The 18,001-nt window shown below is 36.5% G+C and overlaps 3 protein-coding genes across 6 annotated transcripts; 1 reads left to right on the forward strand and 2 right to left on the reverse strand.

Annotated features, from left to right (window-relative positions):
* Window positions 1-994: 994 nt before the first annotated feature.
* On the forward strand, window positions 995-6,769 carry LOC109177612 (peroxidase 49-like). Of its 3 annotated transcripts, none has more exons than XM_019327018.1 (4): window positions 995-1,278; window positions 5,639-5,830; window positions 5,916-6,081; window positions 6,166-6,769. In XM_019327018.1, exons 1-4 carry the CDS (start codon window positions 1,051-1,053, stop codon window positions 6,576-6,578), a joined length of 999 nt encoding a protein of 332 aa, XP_019182563.1. In that variant the 5' UTR covers window positions 995-1,050; the 3' UTR covers window positions 6,579-6,769. The 3 variants fall into 3 exon arrangements, with proteins under 3 accessions (XP_019182563.1, XP_019182564.1, XP_019182562.1); XM_019327019.1 differs by lacking the exons at window positions 5,639-5,830; window positions 5,916-6,081; window positions 6,166-6,769 and adding exons at window positions 1,461-1,652; window positions 1,726-1,891; window positions 1,987-2,405 and having other exon boundaries at window positions 1,030-1,278; XM_019327017.1 differs by lacking the exon at window positions 995-1,278 and adding an exon at window positions 5,185-5,518.
* A 1,747-nt stretch (window positions 6,770-8,516) lies between these two features.
* Window positions 8,517-10,983, reverse strand: LOC109177610 (mannan endo-1,4-beta-mannosidase 7-like). The gene is made up of 5 exons (XM_019327015.1): window positions 10,575-10,983; window positions 10,237-10,431; window positions 9,856-9,978; window positions 9,552-9,751; window positions 8,517-9,334 (listed from the first exon to the last, which is right to left on the reverse strand). The coding sequence occupies exons 1-5, from the start codon at window positions 10,905-10,907 to the stop codon at window positions 8,905-8,907; spliced, it is 1,281 nt and encodes a 426-aa protein (XP_019182560.1). The 5' UTR covers window positions 10,908-10,983; the 3' UTR covers window positions 8,517-8,904.
* A 3,405-nt stretch (window positions 10,984-14,388) lies between these two features.
* Window positions 14,389-17,383, reverse strand: LOC109177609. 2 transcript variants are annotated; one of them, XM_019327014.1, is made up of 5 exons: window positions 17,026-17,383; window positions 16,733-16,880; window positions 15,733-16,555; window positions 15,046-15,477; window positions 14,389-14,809 (listed from the first exon to the last, which is right to left on the reverse strand). In XM_019327014.1, exons 3-5 carry the CDS (start codon window positions 16,532-16,534, stop codon window positions 14,625-14,627), a joined length of 1,419 nt encoding a protein of 472 aa, XP_019182559.1. In that variant the 5' UTR covers window positions 16,535-16,555; window positions 16,733-16,880; window positions 17,026-17,383; the 3' UTR covers window positions 14,389-14,624. The 2 variants fall into 2 exon arrangements, with proteins under 2 accessions (XP_019182559.1, XP_019182557.1); XM_019327012.1 differs by lacking the exon at window positions 16,733-16,880 and having other exon boundaries at window positions 17,026-17,382.
* Between the last annotated feature and the right edge of the window lie 618 nt (window positions 17,384-18,001).

Below are 18,001 nucleotides of genomic sequence, written 5' to 3' on the forward strand. Positions count from 1 at the left end.
TGTTTAATTGAGTTAATGTCTTTTGCTATTTTATAATCTTTACTTCAATTGAGAGCTTATTGATGCTCTAGTTGAGTGTGGGAATAACAATGGATCGAGAATGACTACATTTACTATCCGACCAATTTTCTCCATTTACTCTCATCTTGATCCGTAGCTGGTGAACTTTTACAAAATTCACCCTGCCCATTAGATGCTAGCACCCACTATAGATACCCACTATTTATTATCTTATTAAAAACTTCAGAATAATAAATACACATAATAAAATAATAAAATTTACTGATTAAATTAAAATAATAAAAATATTCAAATATAATAAATAAATTGTCAATTTTTTAAAAATTAAACTTATTAGCTAAGAACTACAAATAATAAAACATTAACGTGAGTTATAAAAACTATTAGGGACATAATTGTGACTCTCCGAAATGAGAGGTTACAAGTTTGAACTTCAGTAGGGACATTGACTCTATGTGCAATATACATTGTAACGAGTAAACTTACATTCAACCTGATCTATTATGGGTTTAATTTTTTAAGATCAACCCCAACTGAATTACCCACTATGACCCCAAAAAAATCCATGCAAGGTGAATATGTCCAAACGCATTGGAATTGCCATTCTTAGTTGAGTGACGGATGATGCATATGTATATGTTTAGTCATATTCTTGGCAATAATGTAAGGTTATGATGTATGTGAAAAAACGTTGAAATTCTTGCCCAAGTACTATACCGAATTGGATTGTACTAATAATTGGTTGCAGGATTAATATAATTAAGAGTCTTCATCAATTTGTACTGCTTTCAAACAAATCCTTTGTTGACTATTTATGCATGGCGAATTAAAAATTCTGGATTGATTGACTCCTTCATCACTTGTTAATTTCATGGGGCAATCAATACTACTTTTTCCTACCAACTCCAAGCTCTATAGGCAAGTCTCTTCCACTTGAACTCTATATATACTCACACCCAATCTCACATTTTCATCACAGCTAAACATTGGTTTCCAAGAGTATAATAGTTAAATTGAAGTTTGGGAACAATGGCCGGGTCAGTTAGCTGTTTCCTCATGGCCATTACTCTTCTTGCTTTCGCACCGCTTTCCCTCGGTTACAAGAGCTATGGTGGTAGCCTGTATCCACAGTATTACGAGAAGTCGTGCCCAAGGGCGCTAGAGATTGTCAGGTCTGAGGTTGCGAAGGCCGTGGCTAAAGAAGCACGAATGGCTGCTTCTTTGATCAGGCTCTCCTTCCATGACTGTTTTGTCCAGGTACTTACTTGCCAAAAACTTATGTTAGGACTTCAAATAATTTTGCATGGAGTTGTTTATTGCTAGTGTTACTAATAATTGAAGCATGTGTTCCATCTCAACTAAAAGTCTAAGCTGATAGTTGGATTGCACATTAATGGTTAATTATATGCTCAACACTAATTATAATATAAATGTATTAGGGGTGCGATGCATCTCTGCTTCTAGACAGCGGTAATGGCATAACCAGCGAGAAGAATTCTAACCCCAACAGAAACTCTGCTCGCGGGTTTAATGTGGTTGATGATATCAAAGCTGCCCTGGAGAAGGAGTGCCCTCAAACTGTTTCTTGTGCTGATATTCTGCAACTTGCTGCCAGGGATTCTACAGTTCTGGTAAATACCACCACCTTTGTCTCTACCAGATTATATGTAATTTTGCTCTGATACCAAATTGAATGATATATAGAGTGGTGGACCATTCTGGGAAGTTCCATTAGGAAGGAAAGACTCCAGAAGTGCCAGCCTGAGTGGCTCCAACAACAATATCCCTGCACCAAACAGCACATTTCAAACCATTCTTAACAGGTTCAAGAACCAAGGCCTTGATCTTGTTGATCTTGTGGCATTATCTGGTAAGTATATATGTATATATATTAACTAAATCTTTGATAGCTCAGAAACTGTACTTTTGGTTAAATGACTTAGAATCATGTGTTGTGGGTGACAGGGAGTCACACAATTGGGAACTCAAGATGTGCCAGCTTCAGACAAAGGCTTTACAACCAAGCTGGAAACAACAAACCAGACTCTACCTTGGATCAGTCTTATGCTGCTCAGCTGCGCAACAAGTGCCCGAGATCCGGTGGCGATCAGAACCTGTTTTTCTTGGACTTTGTGAGCCCGACAAAGTTCGATAACAGCTACTTCAAGCTCTTGTTGGCAAACAAGGGACTTCTCAACTCAGACCAAGTTCTGACCACCAAGAATGAAGCATCATTGCAGCTGGTGAAAGCATATGCAGAGAACAATGGGCTTTTCCTTCAACATTTCGCCTCGTCCATGATTAAGATGGCCAACATTTCACCTCTCACTGGCTCCAATGGAGAAATCAGGAAGAATTGCAGGAAGATCAACTCTTAATACAAATACTATAATTTAATATTTTGTGTCTTGGTTGTCATGTATTGTCCTTTTTTGTTTTCTTTTTTCTTTTTTTCCAGCTTTTGAGTGTCTGTATTTCCCCATTTTTTGATCGTTTTGTTTTTGAATAAGAGTAAAATATTACATAAAGCACCCATTTCCTCACTGCATTTCATCTGCCTACATTGAATAGGATGAATAAATGAAACACAAAAATAAAACTGATATGCTTCAAATTGGATTTAACTGCCACAGTTACGTATATTACATAACATGCATAAACTCAGAGGCTTCCCCTTTGCAAGTTACAGCCATTAATTAGTATTAGCACACATTAAAAACATTGACTTGTGTAAGGATTATTGGACGGAGCCCTGTAGTATCCTTGTTGTCGCATGTAGTGTCTATAGCCATCGTGTTGATTGGCCCTATAGGATTGAAAATTGTAATATATATCATCCTTGTGATGTTGCCATCCTTGGTCTCCATATTGCTCCTCTTGATGATATTGTAACTGAGAATACATGACATGCAAGACAAGCAAGAAACAAAGTTAGATAATAGAAAACATCAAATGCAAAAGTAAAAAACAAGATACACTGTAATTTCATTTTAGATACACTGTAATTTCATTTTAGATACACTGTAATTTAATTTTATTCCGAACACATCATAAATTCGGGATTAGTTAAGCATAACGGGTGCCGTTTCTTCATTAAAAGAAACGACAACATTTTGAACCATGGTCGTCTATTGTATAACGATTAGTCGATTACTCAATTATATGATAGGCTAACCTGCCCATTTGAGGCAAATTATACCATGGACTAGGGTTCACATTGCATTGTGGACTATGGTCCAAAATGACATTTAAATTATGTATCTACAATTAAAATATTATGTACATTCAATTATCATATTATTGTAACAAAGTCAATAGTACTAAATATTTTTTTTTTTTTTATCAAAATGGATCATTTTTTCTTTTACCAAAATGAATATATTTTAATTACTTCATTTTTTTTTTATTAATAACCAAATATTTTTTTAAAAAAATTAAAAATGACTTATAAGTTTCCAAACGGAGCCTAGGACTCGTGATCAACCATTTGCACTCCATTAAAACAAATCCTCTGTTGACTATTCATGGCTTATTAATAATTCTGGATTGTATGACTCCTTCACTTATTAATATCGTGGGGCAATCAATATTACTTTTTTATAACTCAAAACTCTATTGATGTATATGTATCTGTATCTGTACTCATACCCCATCTTACATTTTCATCAGAGCTAGTCATTTGTTTTCAGCACTGTTAAGCCTAGGTTTTCCAGAGAGTATAACTGCTGAAGTTAGGCAACTATGGCTGGGTCAATAAGGTCATTACTCTTCTTGCTTTACACCGATTTCCTCTGTTATGAGGGCTATGGTGCTGGTAGCCTCAGGGACGGATCCATAAATTTTTTTTATTGGGGGCAAATCATTAAAACAAAAAAGATAATTTGAAAAAAAAAAAATGAAACACTTCAGATTTTTTTAGTGAGGTCAAACATGTGTTTTACCAACTAGTCTAACTCACTCCTTCTTGAACGGATTTCTTGGCTCCAAATTTGACTAGAAATGCCTTCTAAACACTTCAGTTCCTTACATGTTGTAACTGGATATGCCTATAGACAAAACAACACAATTAAACCTTAATTCACACAAGTTTTGAAACATTTCATGCACAAAATAGGCTAAGTAAAGGGATAAAAGTATAGACAATAAAACACTTATCATCGGTTACAGCCACAAGGTAAGTTTTACCACGAACGCATCCTTGGATCGCCGTTATGGACTTCCCCGTAAATGAAAGATAATTAAAAATTTGCAAATTATTGCGTCATTGCTTGCATAATTATCTTACCCAGAAACAACCTTGGAATTGCATGCAATATAGATACATGAGTTACGAATTCTGCAAATGCTCTTTCTAATTTTTTGTGTTTTTGAAAGGATAAATAAAAATAGAGGAGCAGATCTCCTAATCCCTACCTGCCCAATAAATCATTCATTCGCGTGCTTCAATATAATCTCAAGCTAATATAAAAATATGACTGACCAAATCAAGCCTCCCGGTGACTCGTTATTAATGCTTGTACTATTTCCATGGATAAGCTTTTGCATAAGGGATCATCAAGCACTATAACACACCCATTCTGCACTGGTAACATAGTTAACTTATCAGCCAATTTTGACTTATTTGATCACTATTAAACATTCAATATAAGTGTATGAATAATTAGCTTTTTGTAACAACTTATTGTTTCAAAAAGCTGCTCAAATTAGCTTTTTCGATAAACGGTCTGAGAAAAGTCATTTTGCATGTAATTCACTATCAGCTAACAGCTAATTTATTAAACATCTTACTACAATCATCTAATGCTATCAACTAGTCAAACCCACTGACCCAATCAGCTAACAACTAAGAGCTATTTACGAAACACCCCAAAGTCTTTTGGAATTTTAGAATGATGAGTAACTGATGCACTGTGGATATGTTTAGTCATATTCCTGTTAACAATGTAATGTTACAGAATTGGATTGAGCTTATAATAGGTAGCAGGTTTAATGAAGAGCCATGATCAATTTGGACTGCATTAAAACAAATGGTTTGTTGACTATTCATGGCAAATCAAAACAAATTTGGACTGCATAAAAAAATTGGATTGTTAATTTGATGGGGCAATCAATATTACTTTTTCATATCAACTCCAAATCTCTATTGAACTCTATATATACTCACACCCCATCTCACACTTCCATCACAGCTAAGCCATTAGTTTTCAGCACTGTTAAGCCTCAGTTTTCCAGAGAGTATAACAGCTGAAGTTAGGCAACAATGGCTAGGTCAATCAGCTGTTTCTTCATGCTCATTAGTCTTCTTACTTTTGCACCACTTTCCCTCGGTTATGAGGTCTATGGTGGCGGTGGCGGTAGCCTGTATCCACAGTATTACGAGAAGTCATGCCCGAGGGCGCTAGAGATCGTCAGGTCTGAGGTTGCGAAAGCCGTGGCTAAAGAAGCACGAATGGCTGCTTCTTTGCTCAGGCTCTCCTTTCATGACTGTTTTGTCCAGGTACTTGTTAAAAACTTTATTCTGCAACGTCTCGAGGGGCCTTACTTTATGTTACGAGTTCAAATCTTGTCGAAAACATTGTGCATGGACTAATTATAACATGCATGTGTGGTGTATTAGGGGTGTGATGCATCTCTGCTTCTAGACAGCGGTAATGGCATAACCAGCGAGAAGAATTCTAACCCCAACAGAAACTCTGTTCGCGGGTTTAATGTGATTGATGATATCAAAGCTGCTTTGGAGAAGGAGTGCCCTCAAACTGTTTCTTGCGCTGATATTCTGCAGCTTGCTGCCAGGGATTCTACACATCTGGTAAAAACCACCATCTCTGTTTCTACCAGATTATATATAGTTTGCTCTGATACCAAATTGAATAATATGTTGTTACTATAAACAGAGTGGCGGACCATTCTGGGAAGTTCCATTAGGAAGGAAAGACTCCAGAAGTGCCAGCCTGAGTGGCTCCAACAACAACATCCCTGCACCAAACACCACATTCCAAACCATTCTTACCACTTTCAAGCGCCAGGGCCTTGATCTTGTTGATCTTGTGGCATTATCTGGTAAATATATATATATAATAATTGATAGATACCTCTGAGTATTGGTAAAATGACTAAGAATATAACCCTGTGGGTGGCATGCAGGGAGTCACACAATTGGGAACTCAAGATGTGTCAGTTTCAGACAAAGGCTTTACAACCAAGCTGGAGACAACAAACCAGACTCTACCTTGGATCAATACTATGCTGATCAGCTGCGTAGCAGGTGCCCGAGATCCGGGGGCGATGCCAACCTGTTTTTCTTGGATTTTGTGAGCCCGACAAAGTTCGATAACAGCTACTTCAAGCTCTTGTTGGCAAGCAAGGGACTTCTCAACTCAGACCAAGTTCTGACCACCAAGAATGAAGAATCATTGCAGCTGGTGAAAGCATATGCAGAGAACAATGAGCTTTTCCTTCAGCATTTCGCCTCGTCCATGATTAAGATGGCCAACATTTCACCTCTCACTGGTTCCCATGGAGAAATCAGGAAGGATTGCAGGAAAATCAACTCTTAATACAAATAATATAAACCCCCCAGAGAGGCAACAGAAAGAATAATATTTTGTGTCTTGATTGTCATGTATTATATTGTCTTCTTTTTCCAAATTTCCAGCTTTTGAGTGTCTGTATTTCCTTTTCTTTTTTTCTTTTTTTTTTTTGATCGTTTTGTTTGTTAGTTGAAAGTTAAGTACCCTGTTGTTTACTACTAAAGTAATGATAAGTGATAATTTGGCTGGTGTTGCAATAAAAAGATTGTTTTGCCCTTCATTTTCACGGTCAAGACGGAATATCTTAACGGAAGATGGTCAATTTCAAAACTTACAAGATTACCGAGGATCGATTTGAAAGTTTAAAACTAAAGATGGCGAAATGATATGTTTCAGTAGTTTGACTACACGTCACGGGTCTATAGCTAATAGAAGAAGAAGATGGTTTACCTATGGGGGCTGATGATAGTAAAAGAGAGGAGAAGTTGGAGGAAGAAACTTCATTTTGATTTTATTCAATTTCCAACTTACTAAGACAATATAATATCCTCTCTATATATAGGAGCTAAAAGCTTTAGACATAAGGAAACAATATATATTCTAAAATATGGTTACTTAAAGTAAAAAGGCAACTACTAATAAACTAGGGAATAAGATAACTAAATTGATTTTAGCAATTAGCAGCCCAGGATCTGTATTGTATCACGGAACCATCAAACTCGGAGGACCTTGGTTGGCATTTACTCAACAATAATATAAATGGTGGTAGTGATGGTAGTGGTGGTGGTGATTGTAAAGGTGGTAGTCGTGGTAGTGGTGATGGTGATTATATAGTGGTGGTGTTGATGTTGGTGATGGTGGTGGTAGTGTGGTAGTGGTATTGGTAGTGGTAGTGATGATCGTGGCGGTGGTAGTGTGGTAGTGGTATTGGTAGTGGTAGTGATGATCGTGGCGGTGGTAGTGTGGTAGTGGTGGTGGTGGCGGTGACATTGGGGATGGCGGCAGTGGCGATGGTGGTGGTGTAAAAATTGAAAAATTACTTCCCTTTTGGGAAGTCATTTTCCAAGAAAATGATGATATTTTCCTTTGATCAAACACACATTTTTCTTTCACTCATATTGTTCACTCTTTACCAAACATTGAAAACCAGTTTTCCCAGTTTTCAAACGCACATTAAGATTAAGCTGTTATCTCAACATACCAATTTATTTAATTAATATACATTAAGTAACTTCAGCAGATATGATTAGCGTGTTAGCAGGATAAGAAACATTAATAATGTAATTGGCGTACCAGCCTGGCGCCAAATAGACAATTGTAACTAGTTGACTTGGGGTACCCCTTCCGGTACATCCAAAAATAATGTAAAAACATTTGACTCATTCTGCAATCACTTTAAAAAAAAAATCAGTCACTATTTGAAGATGTCTATTAGGTAAACTCGTCTTGTGACTTTAATAGTCAAAGGATCACAATAAGGTAAATTAACTTAACTGTTCAGATCAAACCAAGAATGCGAATAGACTGATAATCACTAACAATTAAATTTGAAATCTTACAATTATCAAGTCAATAATCTAATCAACTTGTCTGGAGTTCTCCCATCCGCAATCACCTTTTGTCGACGGAGCGTTATTAATGCTTGTACTGTTATTGTCTGAAGCAGTACGAGGTTTACATTTATAATATAATAATGTTCTGGTGTTTGTGAGAAAACGTTGAAATTCTTGCCAAACTTGTACTAACAAGACTCACGATCAACCATTTCTACTGCATTAAAACAAATCCTATGTTGACTATTCTATTCATGGCTAATTAAAAATTTGTTAAAATGGTAATTTATGTCTCCCTATAATAGGTTAATTATCAATGTAATAGAACCAGTAACTTTCAAAAAAAAAGGTTAATTATCAATGTTACTTCTTTTGTCATTTTTCCAACTTGAGTGTCTGTATTTTCGTTTTGTTTTTGAATAAAATAAAACTGATATGCTTTGAATTGCATTCAACTGCCACAGTTACATATATGACATAACATACATAAACTCAGAGGCTTCCCCCATTAATTAGTATTACCACACATTAAAAAACATTCTTAGTCTAGTAATTATATGGATTTAGGATTCAGAAAAACACGAGTCTCTGCTAATCCTACTATTCCCCTCCTGGATGAACCCCATTCCAACATTCATCTCTAAGAGAGAAAATTCACTCCCACAAATTCTCTCACCAGTAAACACACTATATTAATCTAGTAATTATCTTATTCTCGGGAATAGTATTTCCGAGAATAAATTAGTAATAACTTATACCGAAATACTGTATCATTCTGTGAACCAAACGTGTTGTATCTATCAGTTCCCAATTTGCTTCCCCCTATTAGCTTTGGCTCTTCTCAGCCTACCAAGGTTTTTCATCCTGGCAAATATTCTCCTGATCTGGGAAAGCTTGTGGCACTGCTGAGAAATCAAATTTGCAGTGGAAGTCCTCTGGCTTAGCAATATCTCATACCCATCCCGGAAGTTGTCCATTCCGTCGGTTAACAGTTGCCAGAAAAGGCCTCCGGCGGCTGCGCCGCCGCGCTTTGCCGACGAGTATATGGTGTAGTATACAGTTCTGTAGAGAGCGTCCCTCTGGGTTGGGTTAAAGCCTGGGTCTTTCCAGGATTTCCCAAACTCTGCAATTAGCAATGGCTTCTTGAGAATGTACTGAGAGTCTTCGATGTGGGCATTCAGCCAGTTTCTCAGGAAAGCTAGCTGGCTTTGGTCATCTGAGCTGGACATCCTAGTAATCAAATCAAGAAACAAATTAGTCTATTACATGTACTCCCAAATGTTATGAATACTGATCTTAACCAGTAAAGGATAAGTAAACTAGTTTAAGTTGCTGGTTAATCAGACTTAAACTAAGAAGGCTAATAGACAGTTTCTAGAAAAAGTTGAATTTGAAACCTTGTGATTATCAAGCAACTGTTCGACTAACTTAGCTGGGATTGTCTTACCATTGATCGGGATAGGAGTGGGTGGTGGCGAAATCGATGGTGGGGATTTGATTGTTTGCAATGAAGTCTGTTCCTATGTTGAATGCATTGAGATGAGTTCTCTGGGGTGATGTTCCACCATAGAACCCTTCCAACCCAGCTTCCAGCAGATGGTTGTTGTCTATTGACTTCACATAGTAGGCCATCTCCATTATCCAGGACTGCCATTTATTGAAGAAAACTGAATTATTAAGACCTGAACTTTTATCCTAGCCGAATTTAAATTAGTCTCACAGTGTTAAGGATATCGAGACTGCAGAAGAACCTGAATGGTTTTTCCTGATGGATCAGAGGTGCATCTGGGCTCATTCATCAACTCCCAAGCCATGATTGTTGGGTCATTTTTGTAGACCACTCCAGTAAATGTGTTGCGCCTGTTGAGCACAGTCTGCAGATTGAAAAAAAGTGTCAAAAAGTTAGAACAATCCCAGTCAAATTGGTTAAACCGTTGACTGATAACCACAAAGTTACAAGTTCAACTCTTAATGGGAACAGCTTATTGACAAGAGTAACCTAAGTTGATTTACATTCTTGTGATCCTTTGTCAACTAGTATCACAAGGCGAAATTTACCCAGTGCACATCATCGGATTGTAAATAAAGACAAACAAATCAACCTTAAAAAAGCATTGTTATCTAGCTTTTACCTTAACATGGTTCTTGTAAAACCCCTTAACAAGAGAATTCCTAAAGAAATCATCATCAGATGTCAGATATTGTCCCTTTCCTCTAGCCCAATCCACATACTGTTTCTTTCCTCCAAAGCTCTCATAATTATTTGCTAAGCTCAAAATCACCTTCAACCCATACTTTCTTGCCTCAGCTATCACAAAATCCAGCCCCTTCAAATTAATCCAAAAAAAAAAAAAAAAAAAAAAAGTCACAAACAAGAAAGAAACGAATCGAAAACAATAGCAGAAAGTAAAGAAGACTCAATTCCGTCCAACACCTATCATCTTCCAGTACATAATTGAAGAACATATACCTTAAACACATCTTCATTATAAGAGCCAGGAGCATACTGAAGAGCCCTGTAGCCACCATCACTGAAAGCCCAAGTTCTTGCAACAGTGAGGCCATGGCTAGAAGCACCTCTGAAGGCTTCAGAGACTTTGTACCTCTGAGAAGGGTCAGATGCCACATACATCAACCAGTAGGCATTGAATCCATTTGCATAGAAAGTGTAGCCATTGATCATGAAATGGATCCCTCTTGTCTTTATGAACCCATTCCCAGCCGCTTTAACCGAACCAGACAAGCTGCTCTGCTGAACAAAAAGGATTGCAAGCAGTGCTGCTAGTAATCCTAAGTGCTTCATCCTTTGTTGAGCCTAAACCACAAGAAATGTTTTGTTTCTCTTTCTCTGAGTCAATCTGAGTGAAAGAAAAAGGTAGGAGGTAGTGTATATAAAGGCTTAGGCAAGAGGATGTGGGGCTGCTACACTTTTATCCTTGAGAACAAAACAAGAAAGTCTGGTAACTCCAGCCAAGTTGATTATTCTGTTAGGTTAGTAATCACAAGTTTATAAGTTCAATTCTTAAGAAAGCGGGCGTATTGATCTTTTTTATTTGAGTTAATCAACACAACCTAAATTGGTTTACATTCTCTCTTAAGATCACAAAGCTGAGTTTACTCAATACACACCCTCGAGTAGTGACTGCCGATTTCTCTCATCATCAAAAGAATTTATAAGAACACCTAACATAACTACAAACTTAGGAAATAACCGCAAACTACCATCACTAACATCGATCTACGGGTTCTCCAAAGTACATCCTACAACGACCACCAACAAAGCAGAATCACTGACAATAGAGTTGTTGAAACAGGCTAGCGGAGGCCAGGCCCGTTCACCCTGCCAAAGCCTACCATTTTGGTGGTAGTGGATTAAAAAATCCATCAAAATACGAGTCATTAAATTCAAAGTCAGCCCCACCTTTTTAGCAGGGTAGGACAGGCTAAGCCCGTTTTGACACTCTACTAATAAACATTATTGCATCCTACGACCACCAACAAAGCGAGTCACTAAACAATTTACACGTTCTTCAAAATACTTAAACATTGCACCTTATAACAGCGAGCAAAGCAGAACTATTAACTTTTTTTTTTTAATGTAAATATGAAGCAAAATAGGGAGTGCCGACAGTTTTTAAGGAAGATTAAAAAGGTGAGTAAATGTGGAAGGTTGTGATGGTGCAATGCGTGCTGCTTTTTCATCAATGCTTGATTTGTGTGTACACGAAGGTACAACCACCGGTTCCACTCTACACATGGAATAGATTCAGCTAAGTCGGCGTGGGCTCTCGAAAAGTACTGGGATTTTGGTTAAGGTTTCCAACACCGACATTATGGTTTGCTTCAAACTTTTTTCATGAGAAAGTTAAAGTAGGTAAGTAATAAATTAAGGTCGCCCCCCTCACGCCACACAAGTGAAAATTAAACCCCCTCATCTTCTGCTCCATACAGTATAAATTTTCGTGTGAATTATAATTATATATTATGGGGACCATGTGAACTCCCCTAATAGATTAGATAGAAGTTTGAGTCCCAAAAACACTATAGTATATTATACGACATGGTATAAATGTTTTGTTGTGCATGAAGTTATTACATTGGGCTAACTTCATTGAATGACAATTCAATATAGTTTTTTAAAATTGATATTTATTCTTATGTATGAAAAAATAAGAAACTTTGTCATAGTGCATTGATCTTATCGATGAAAAATCACACTTAAATTAAGGCTTGCTTCATATAACAGGGCGAGGGTTTGATTTCTGTCACGAACATGAAGGGTTTGGGGTTGAACTTTTTATGCGTAAAAGTGTATAATTTGATGTTAAGTTTTGAAATTAAATTGGTTTGATTTTACCTACTCATGTGCTTGGAGAGGTTTATGATATAGTCCAATGAAATTGAATCATCTGATTTATCAAATAATAATAATAGTTAGAGACTTTTTTAGTCTTGAAGCTTCTTCTTCTTCATAAATTTAGAGGGCAGAAGCCACCTGGGCTCATATGGTGTCCCTTTCCAACATCACAGATTCAGAATCTGAGGCGTGAATATGTATGTGTGGCCTAAAAGATAGGGACGTGGGGACTGAATTAAACATGGCCATGTGATGGAGGATGGGAAGAGGATATAGTTATGGCCCCTTAACCTTTTTTGCTGTGCAATTGCATGTGACCACAACGGAGATCGATGATGATAAGTACACTCCTAAAACTCTAGACGTGAATTGAATGAAAATCACAACAATAATAATTGTATATAGTTTTTATTTGGGGAATGATTAGTGAGAAATGATGGCTAAACAGAACTTAGGAATTTATTATAAATTTAGTTTGGTAATATTTGTAAAATAAGTTAGTAGCTCAAAAAAATAAGATTTTATTTTAAAAAACGTTTTAAAAATAAGTTTGGAGCTTTCTAATTTTTTTTTTTCATTTTTATCATTATTATTATTATATAAATAAATGACATCTTGTATTCTTCTCAATTAAAATTCTTTGATATTTTCTCCTATACTTTTATTCATTCTCTGACGCAACTCTTCACCACCAAATAACTCCTTAAAGTTCTAACTCCAATCGCATGTTCATAAATAAATGACATCCTTTACCCTTAACAATTAAAAATATTTTTTCTTTTGTTTTAATTTAATATATATCTCATATATATTATAAAAACAATTTTTTATATAAATTGAATATATCTCATATAATAATATAATAAACCTATCATTTAAATTTTATGAAAATATTATTTTTAGTCATTTTACATTTATCAGCTTATCAAAAAACTAATTTTACCAAACACTTTTATGCATAATCAGTTATTTAACAGCTCTTCAATTTTCAGCTTCTAGCTTATATCTTTTCAGTTTTTAATTACCTTTTTTAACTAGGTTTGCCCAGGATAGTCGATATTGTAGATGGGGAAGTATTTTCTTCCAAACGTCGCATGGTCCCTTCCAAACCATTAACGTATAAATACAAGGATAACGTGCCATGTTCCCATTAAATTTCTTGTAGCCCCTATTAATAAGGACGGGGACGTATTAAATGTAAAGGCACATCATTTCGAAAATGTCATTTCCTCTCTTCATCGTGGCATATATTTTGGACTATGGATTAACATTAATCCATAATTCCATAAATAGATAACATTAATATAGATGGCATCGGGATGAATAAAACCGCCATTGGGGTATGATATTTAAACTTTAACAAATTCTTAAATAAGCGAATACTTGCTCGCTGCCCTTCAAAAATATTAGGAGCAATTTTAGAAGAAAAAAAAAAGTAATGAATTTCATGGTTTAGACATGGCATGTGGCGAGGTATGTCCAAGCACCTTAAACAACCGTCCTGAAAGAATCCAACAAACGCATCCGTGTGGGACTCACTTCCGCAGCTGAGCCGACGAACTACCAAATCTGATTCGCATGTCCTACCTCTGATTAGCATATATTGGAAGAAGATATCTCCTCCACCTTGTTTGTGTGAGCAAAGATTTCATCCTCACCACATCCATCCTCCTCATTATAATTTTTTTTAGATAAAAACCCAAAAATAAAAACATTCAAAGATAATAGTCTCAACTCTTAAAGTTTGAGAATTAATCAATAACTCAACTAAGGACAATACAAAGGTAACCGACCAAGCTCAGAGCAACTCCCCCAATTACCAAGAGCTTATTCATCACAATTATTCAATTCAATACCAATTCGTTACTTGTATCGTTCAACCCACAATTAATGTTAGGATTGTAGCATTCACATTAGCACCAACAAAGAACATATCAACCATTTTCTTTTGGCAAGTTAATATATGAACCATGCCATGTGGCTATACAAGTCCAACTTTGAATCCTAAATTTTTATTGCTTAGGAGCTATACATCCTGTAAAAGATATGTGAGAAAGGAAAAGGATTAAGTATTCACAAAGCAGTAGATTTGACCTCCTGTATTATTTTACTTTTATTTTTTACTATGTGAGTTCAATGCTGTAACCTATTACTGAGTTGAGGCTAATTGCTCTGTTTAACAGAGCCACTATCAGAAGTCTCAGATTGACCTGAGTAGGATGATCCTCTCCCTGCTGAAATATAAGACCATGCCAGGACAGCTGACCCAATTGTTAGGGAAGCAGCAACTGAACCCCATATCCACCTTACCATTCTCTTCCTTCTTTGCCTAAGACGCCGTGCTGTGTCTGCATAGATGGATGTAAAAACGAAATGAAGAAGCTTCTTGTAGAGATGTAAACACAAAAATGAGGAAACTTCACTTGAAGTTAATGTTTAAAACCACTGCTCTTGTACTAAATGGAATGCATCAACCTAGACAACCTTATTCCCAAAGCAATTATACTGCTACTCCAAAAACAGCAGATAAGGACATTCTTTGGATACTAGTAAAAAAATAAAGAAATATGGCACAAAAACTTACCTACAGCTTCCTGATTCCTCTGGGACATCTCCCGATTCACTGCTTCATAATAGTGCAATTTGTCCCACAATCGAGCGATCTCAAAGTTCTTAAGCTCAATTTGACCCTCCATCTCTTCTTCAGCCTCAGCTTTTGCCATTCCCCTCCCAATGGAATTTGACACAAACCGAACAACATATAGTTGTTCGATCATATTTTTTACAGCATCATCAAGGTGTCGATCCTCTTCTACAGTGACAGGAGCAGCAGGGAGAGTCAATCCTATAGGAAGTAGTTGTTCACGAATCCTCTGCCACTGCATTCGCATGAGATTAAGAGCTTCCTCTGCCTGTTTTTGCTTTTCTATCTCCTCCAATAAGCTCAGTTTTATTTCACTTAACTCAGCCTCAAAATCACGAGTAACTGGTTGCAGTTCATTGTCAGAGGTAATTTCTGAAGAGAAGGATGAAAATAAGGCAATTGAGTATTGATTATACAGTTGTATGAAAAGAAATAATGATGAACTGAAGTCGATAACTAAGGTGTCTCAGAGTGAATTCAACATTTCTTCCTGTTCATTATCAATTTATAAAGTCACTTAAAAATGCAGACAGCATATATTAAACATGTTTAGAAGTGGACACCTTAAACTTTCAGTCCAAAAAAGATTCTACATTATCAGTAACGGAAAAAAAGGAATTGAAGTACCTTCACAGGCATCATAGAACTCTGCAATATGTATGCTAGAACTAAAAGAATGTTGTAGTCCACCATTATTCTTAGAGTCAGCATTACTTTTGATGCTCATTGAATCTTGGGGATCAAAGAAATTGCCATCCTCAGTATTTCGCTGTAAATCAAAAGCCATAGAAGTCCGTATACCGTTTTCTGCAGCTGAGCTACAATCCAAATTGAGAACACTGTTCTCTTCAGCACTTGCGTCACTCATAGGATCCTCTTTACCAGGCTTATCAGCAGTGACTGAGAGATTATAATCCTTCACAGAATTGTCTTCTTTAGGAATCAAACCATCATCCTCATGTGCAGTTACAGCATGCTTTTCTGCATCTATGGCAGTCTCAACTTCTTTTCCATCGGTAGCACATTGGTGAATGGCAACATCATCATGGGACATACATTTCAGAAGCCGTGGGCCACGACGCTTGTGATTAATGATGTAAGGTGATGGAGGGTATGAAGAATGAGAATCTGGAAGTGGAGTTGACTGTGGAGTAGCATAGAGTGCAGGAGATATGCCAGTCCGGTGGTGCTGTCTATCTATTGGTATTGCTGGGTTACTGTTCCTCCGGTCAAGCCTTATAGTGGGAGCACTACTTTCGCTATCCAGCTTAGAACTAGAAGCACTTCGTCTCCAATCATTGTACCTTGAATTTGGAGCACTGCTTCTCTTATCTATCCTTGGGTCAGGAACATTTCGAGCTGTCACCATGGACTTCGAATGCCCAGGTTCTAACAGGCTATCCAAAGCTATTGCTGTAAACGTCGACATGGATTTACCACATCACACAATCTGCTCAAGCAGAAAGAACGAATTATGCTCCTAAAGTCCTAATTACTGTAAATGAAAACAAACAGCATATTGCAAAGTAAATGAACGAGTTCCATTTAAATTTGATAACCTTATATCCTTAATTTCCATAAAAGACATTTTATGCTACATTGCTACCAACATGTGTTCTAGATGTACCGAGTCTCAATCAGATTTAAGAACACTCTCAAATCAAATTATCAGTTTAAAAACACGATGATCAAATCAGCTCAGTAACTTGAATCAAAACCTCAAAAATATAAAAACCGATGATTAAACAATGCCGTGAATCCTATTCGCTTCAGCACTGACAAATTAATTCCAATTCAACAACCAATTAAAAGAATATCCTCCAAGTTAAAAATTCTAATCTCAAATAGAAAACACAAACAGACAGATAAGTTCATACATAACAGAACAAAGCGCGCGCGAGAGATGAAAAGTAATCTGACCTGATAATGAAGACGAAGAGGCGGAAGAAAACATTAAGAGGAGAGATGGGAGACGAATCGAGATTTACACATATACATCGTCGAAGATATTCAGCACGGAGAAGGTTGCGTAACATCCATCATAGCTTCTGTTTCTGTCTCTCCCCTTCTCTCTCTATCTACGCCTCTGGCCCTAACTTTCTGGAGAAGACGACGACGAAGACGGTGGCGTGCGCTGTTGCTTTTCCTCCCCAGAATTTCTCCGGTTCTCGTCGATGCAATCACCTCGCACAATTTTCTGTTCGTATTTATTAATTCGATGATTCGATCTTCGTGTCTCCATATTCTTCCCTCTCTCCTGCTGTATGTATCTCGTGTCGGTTTTCTTTCCACGTCTTTTGGAGAACCGGCCCATTTACTGGAACCTTCTCGTGGGCACATTTGACTGAGGACCATAGTCCAGTAGCAACATGGATCATGCAGTAATATCATTTTAATTACACTTCAGTTTCATTTGACAAATTATTATGTTTTCTTAGTTTTCATTTTCCTTCCACACTAGTTTTATTATAGTAATATTAAAGTATCATTTTAATTTTACTATAGTTTCATTTGATGATATACATTATTGCTTGAGCTCTATTTTTCTTTATTTCATTTTCCACACACTAGTTTAATTATAGTAATATTGAAGTATTATTTTAATTGTACTTCAAGTTATTTGATAATATATGTTATTATATGACTTTAAATTTTAGTTTCATTTTCCACGTACGCTAATTTCATTATAGCAATACTAAAGTATCATTTAAAGCATACTACGGTTTCATTTAACAATAATGTGTTATATTTTTTAGTTTCATTTTCAACCCACTAATTTTATTATAGTAACACTAAAGTACCATTATAATTATACTATAATTTCATTTATCGATCATGGTCCATACAAACACACGACAATGTGTTGACTATGGTCCACTGTATAACATCTGGCAAA

The sequence above is a fragment of the Ipomoea nil genome, unplaced genomic scaffold, assembly GCF_001879475.1.
Source record: "Ipomoea nil cultivar Tokyo-kokei standard unplaced genomic scaffold, Asagao_1.1 scaffold0805, whole genome shotgun sequence".
NCBI classification, from domain to species: Eukaryota; Viridiplantae; Streptophyta; class Magnoliopsida; order Solanales; family Convolvulaceae; genus Ipomoea; species Ipomoea nil.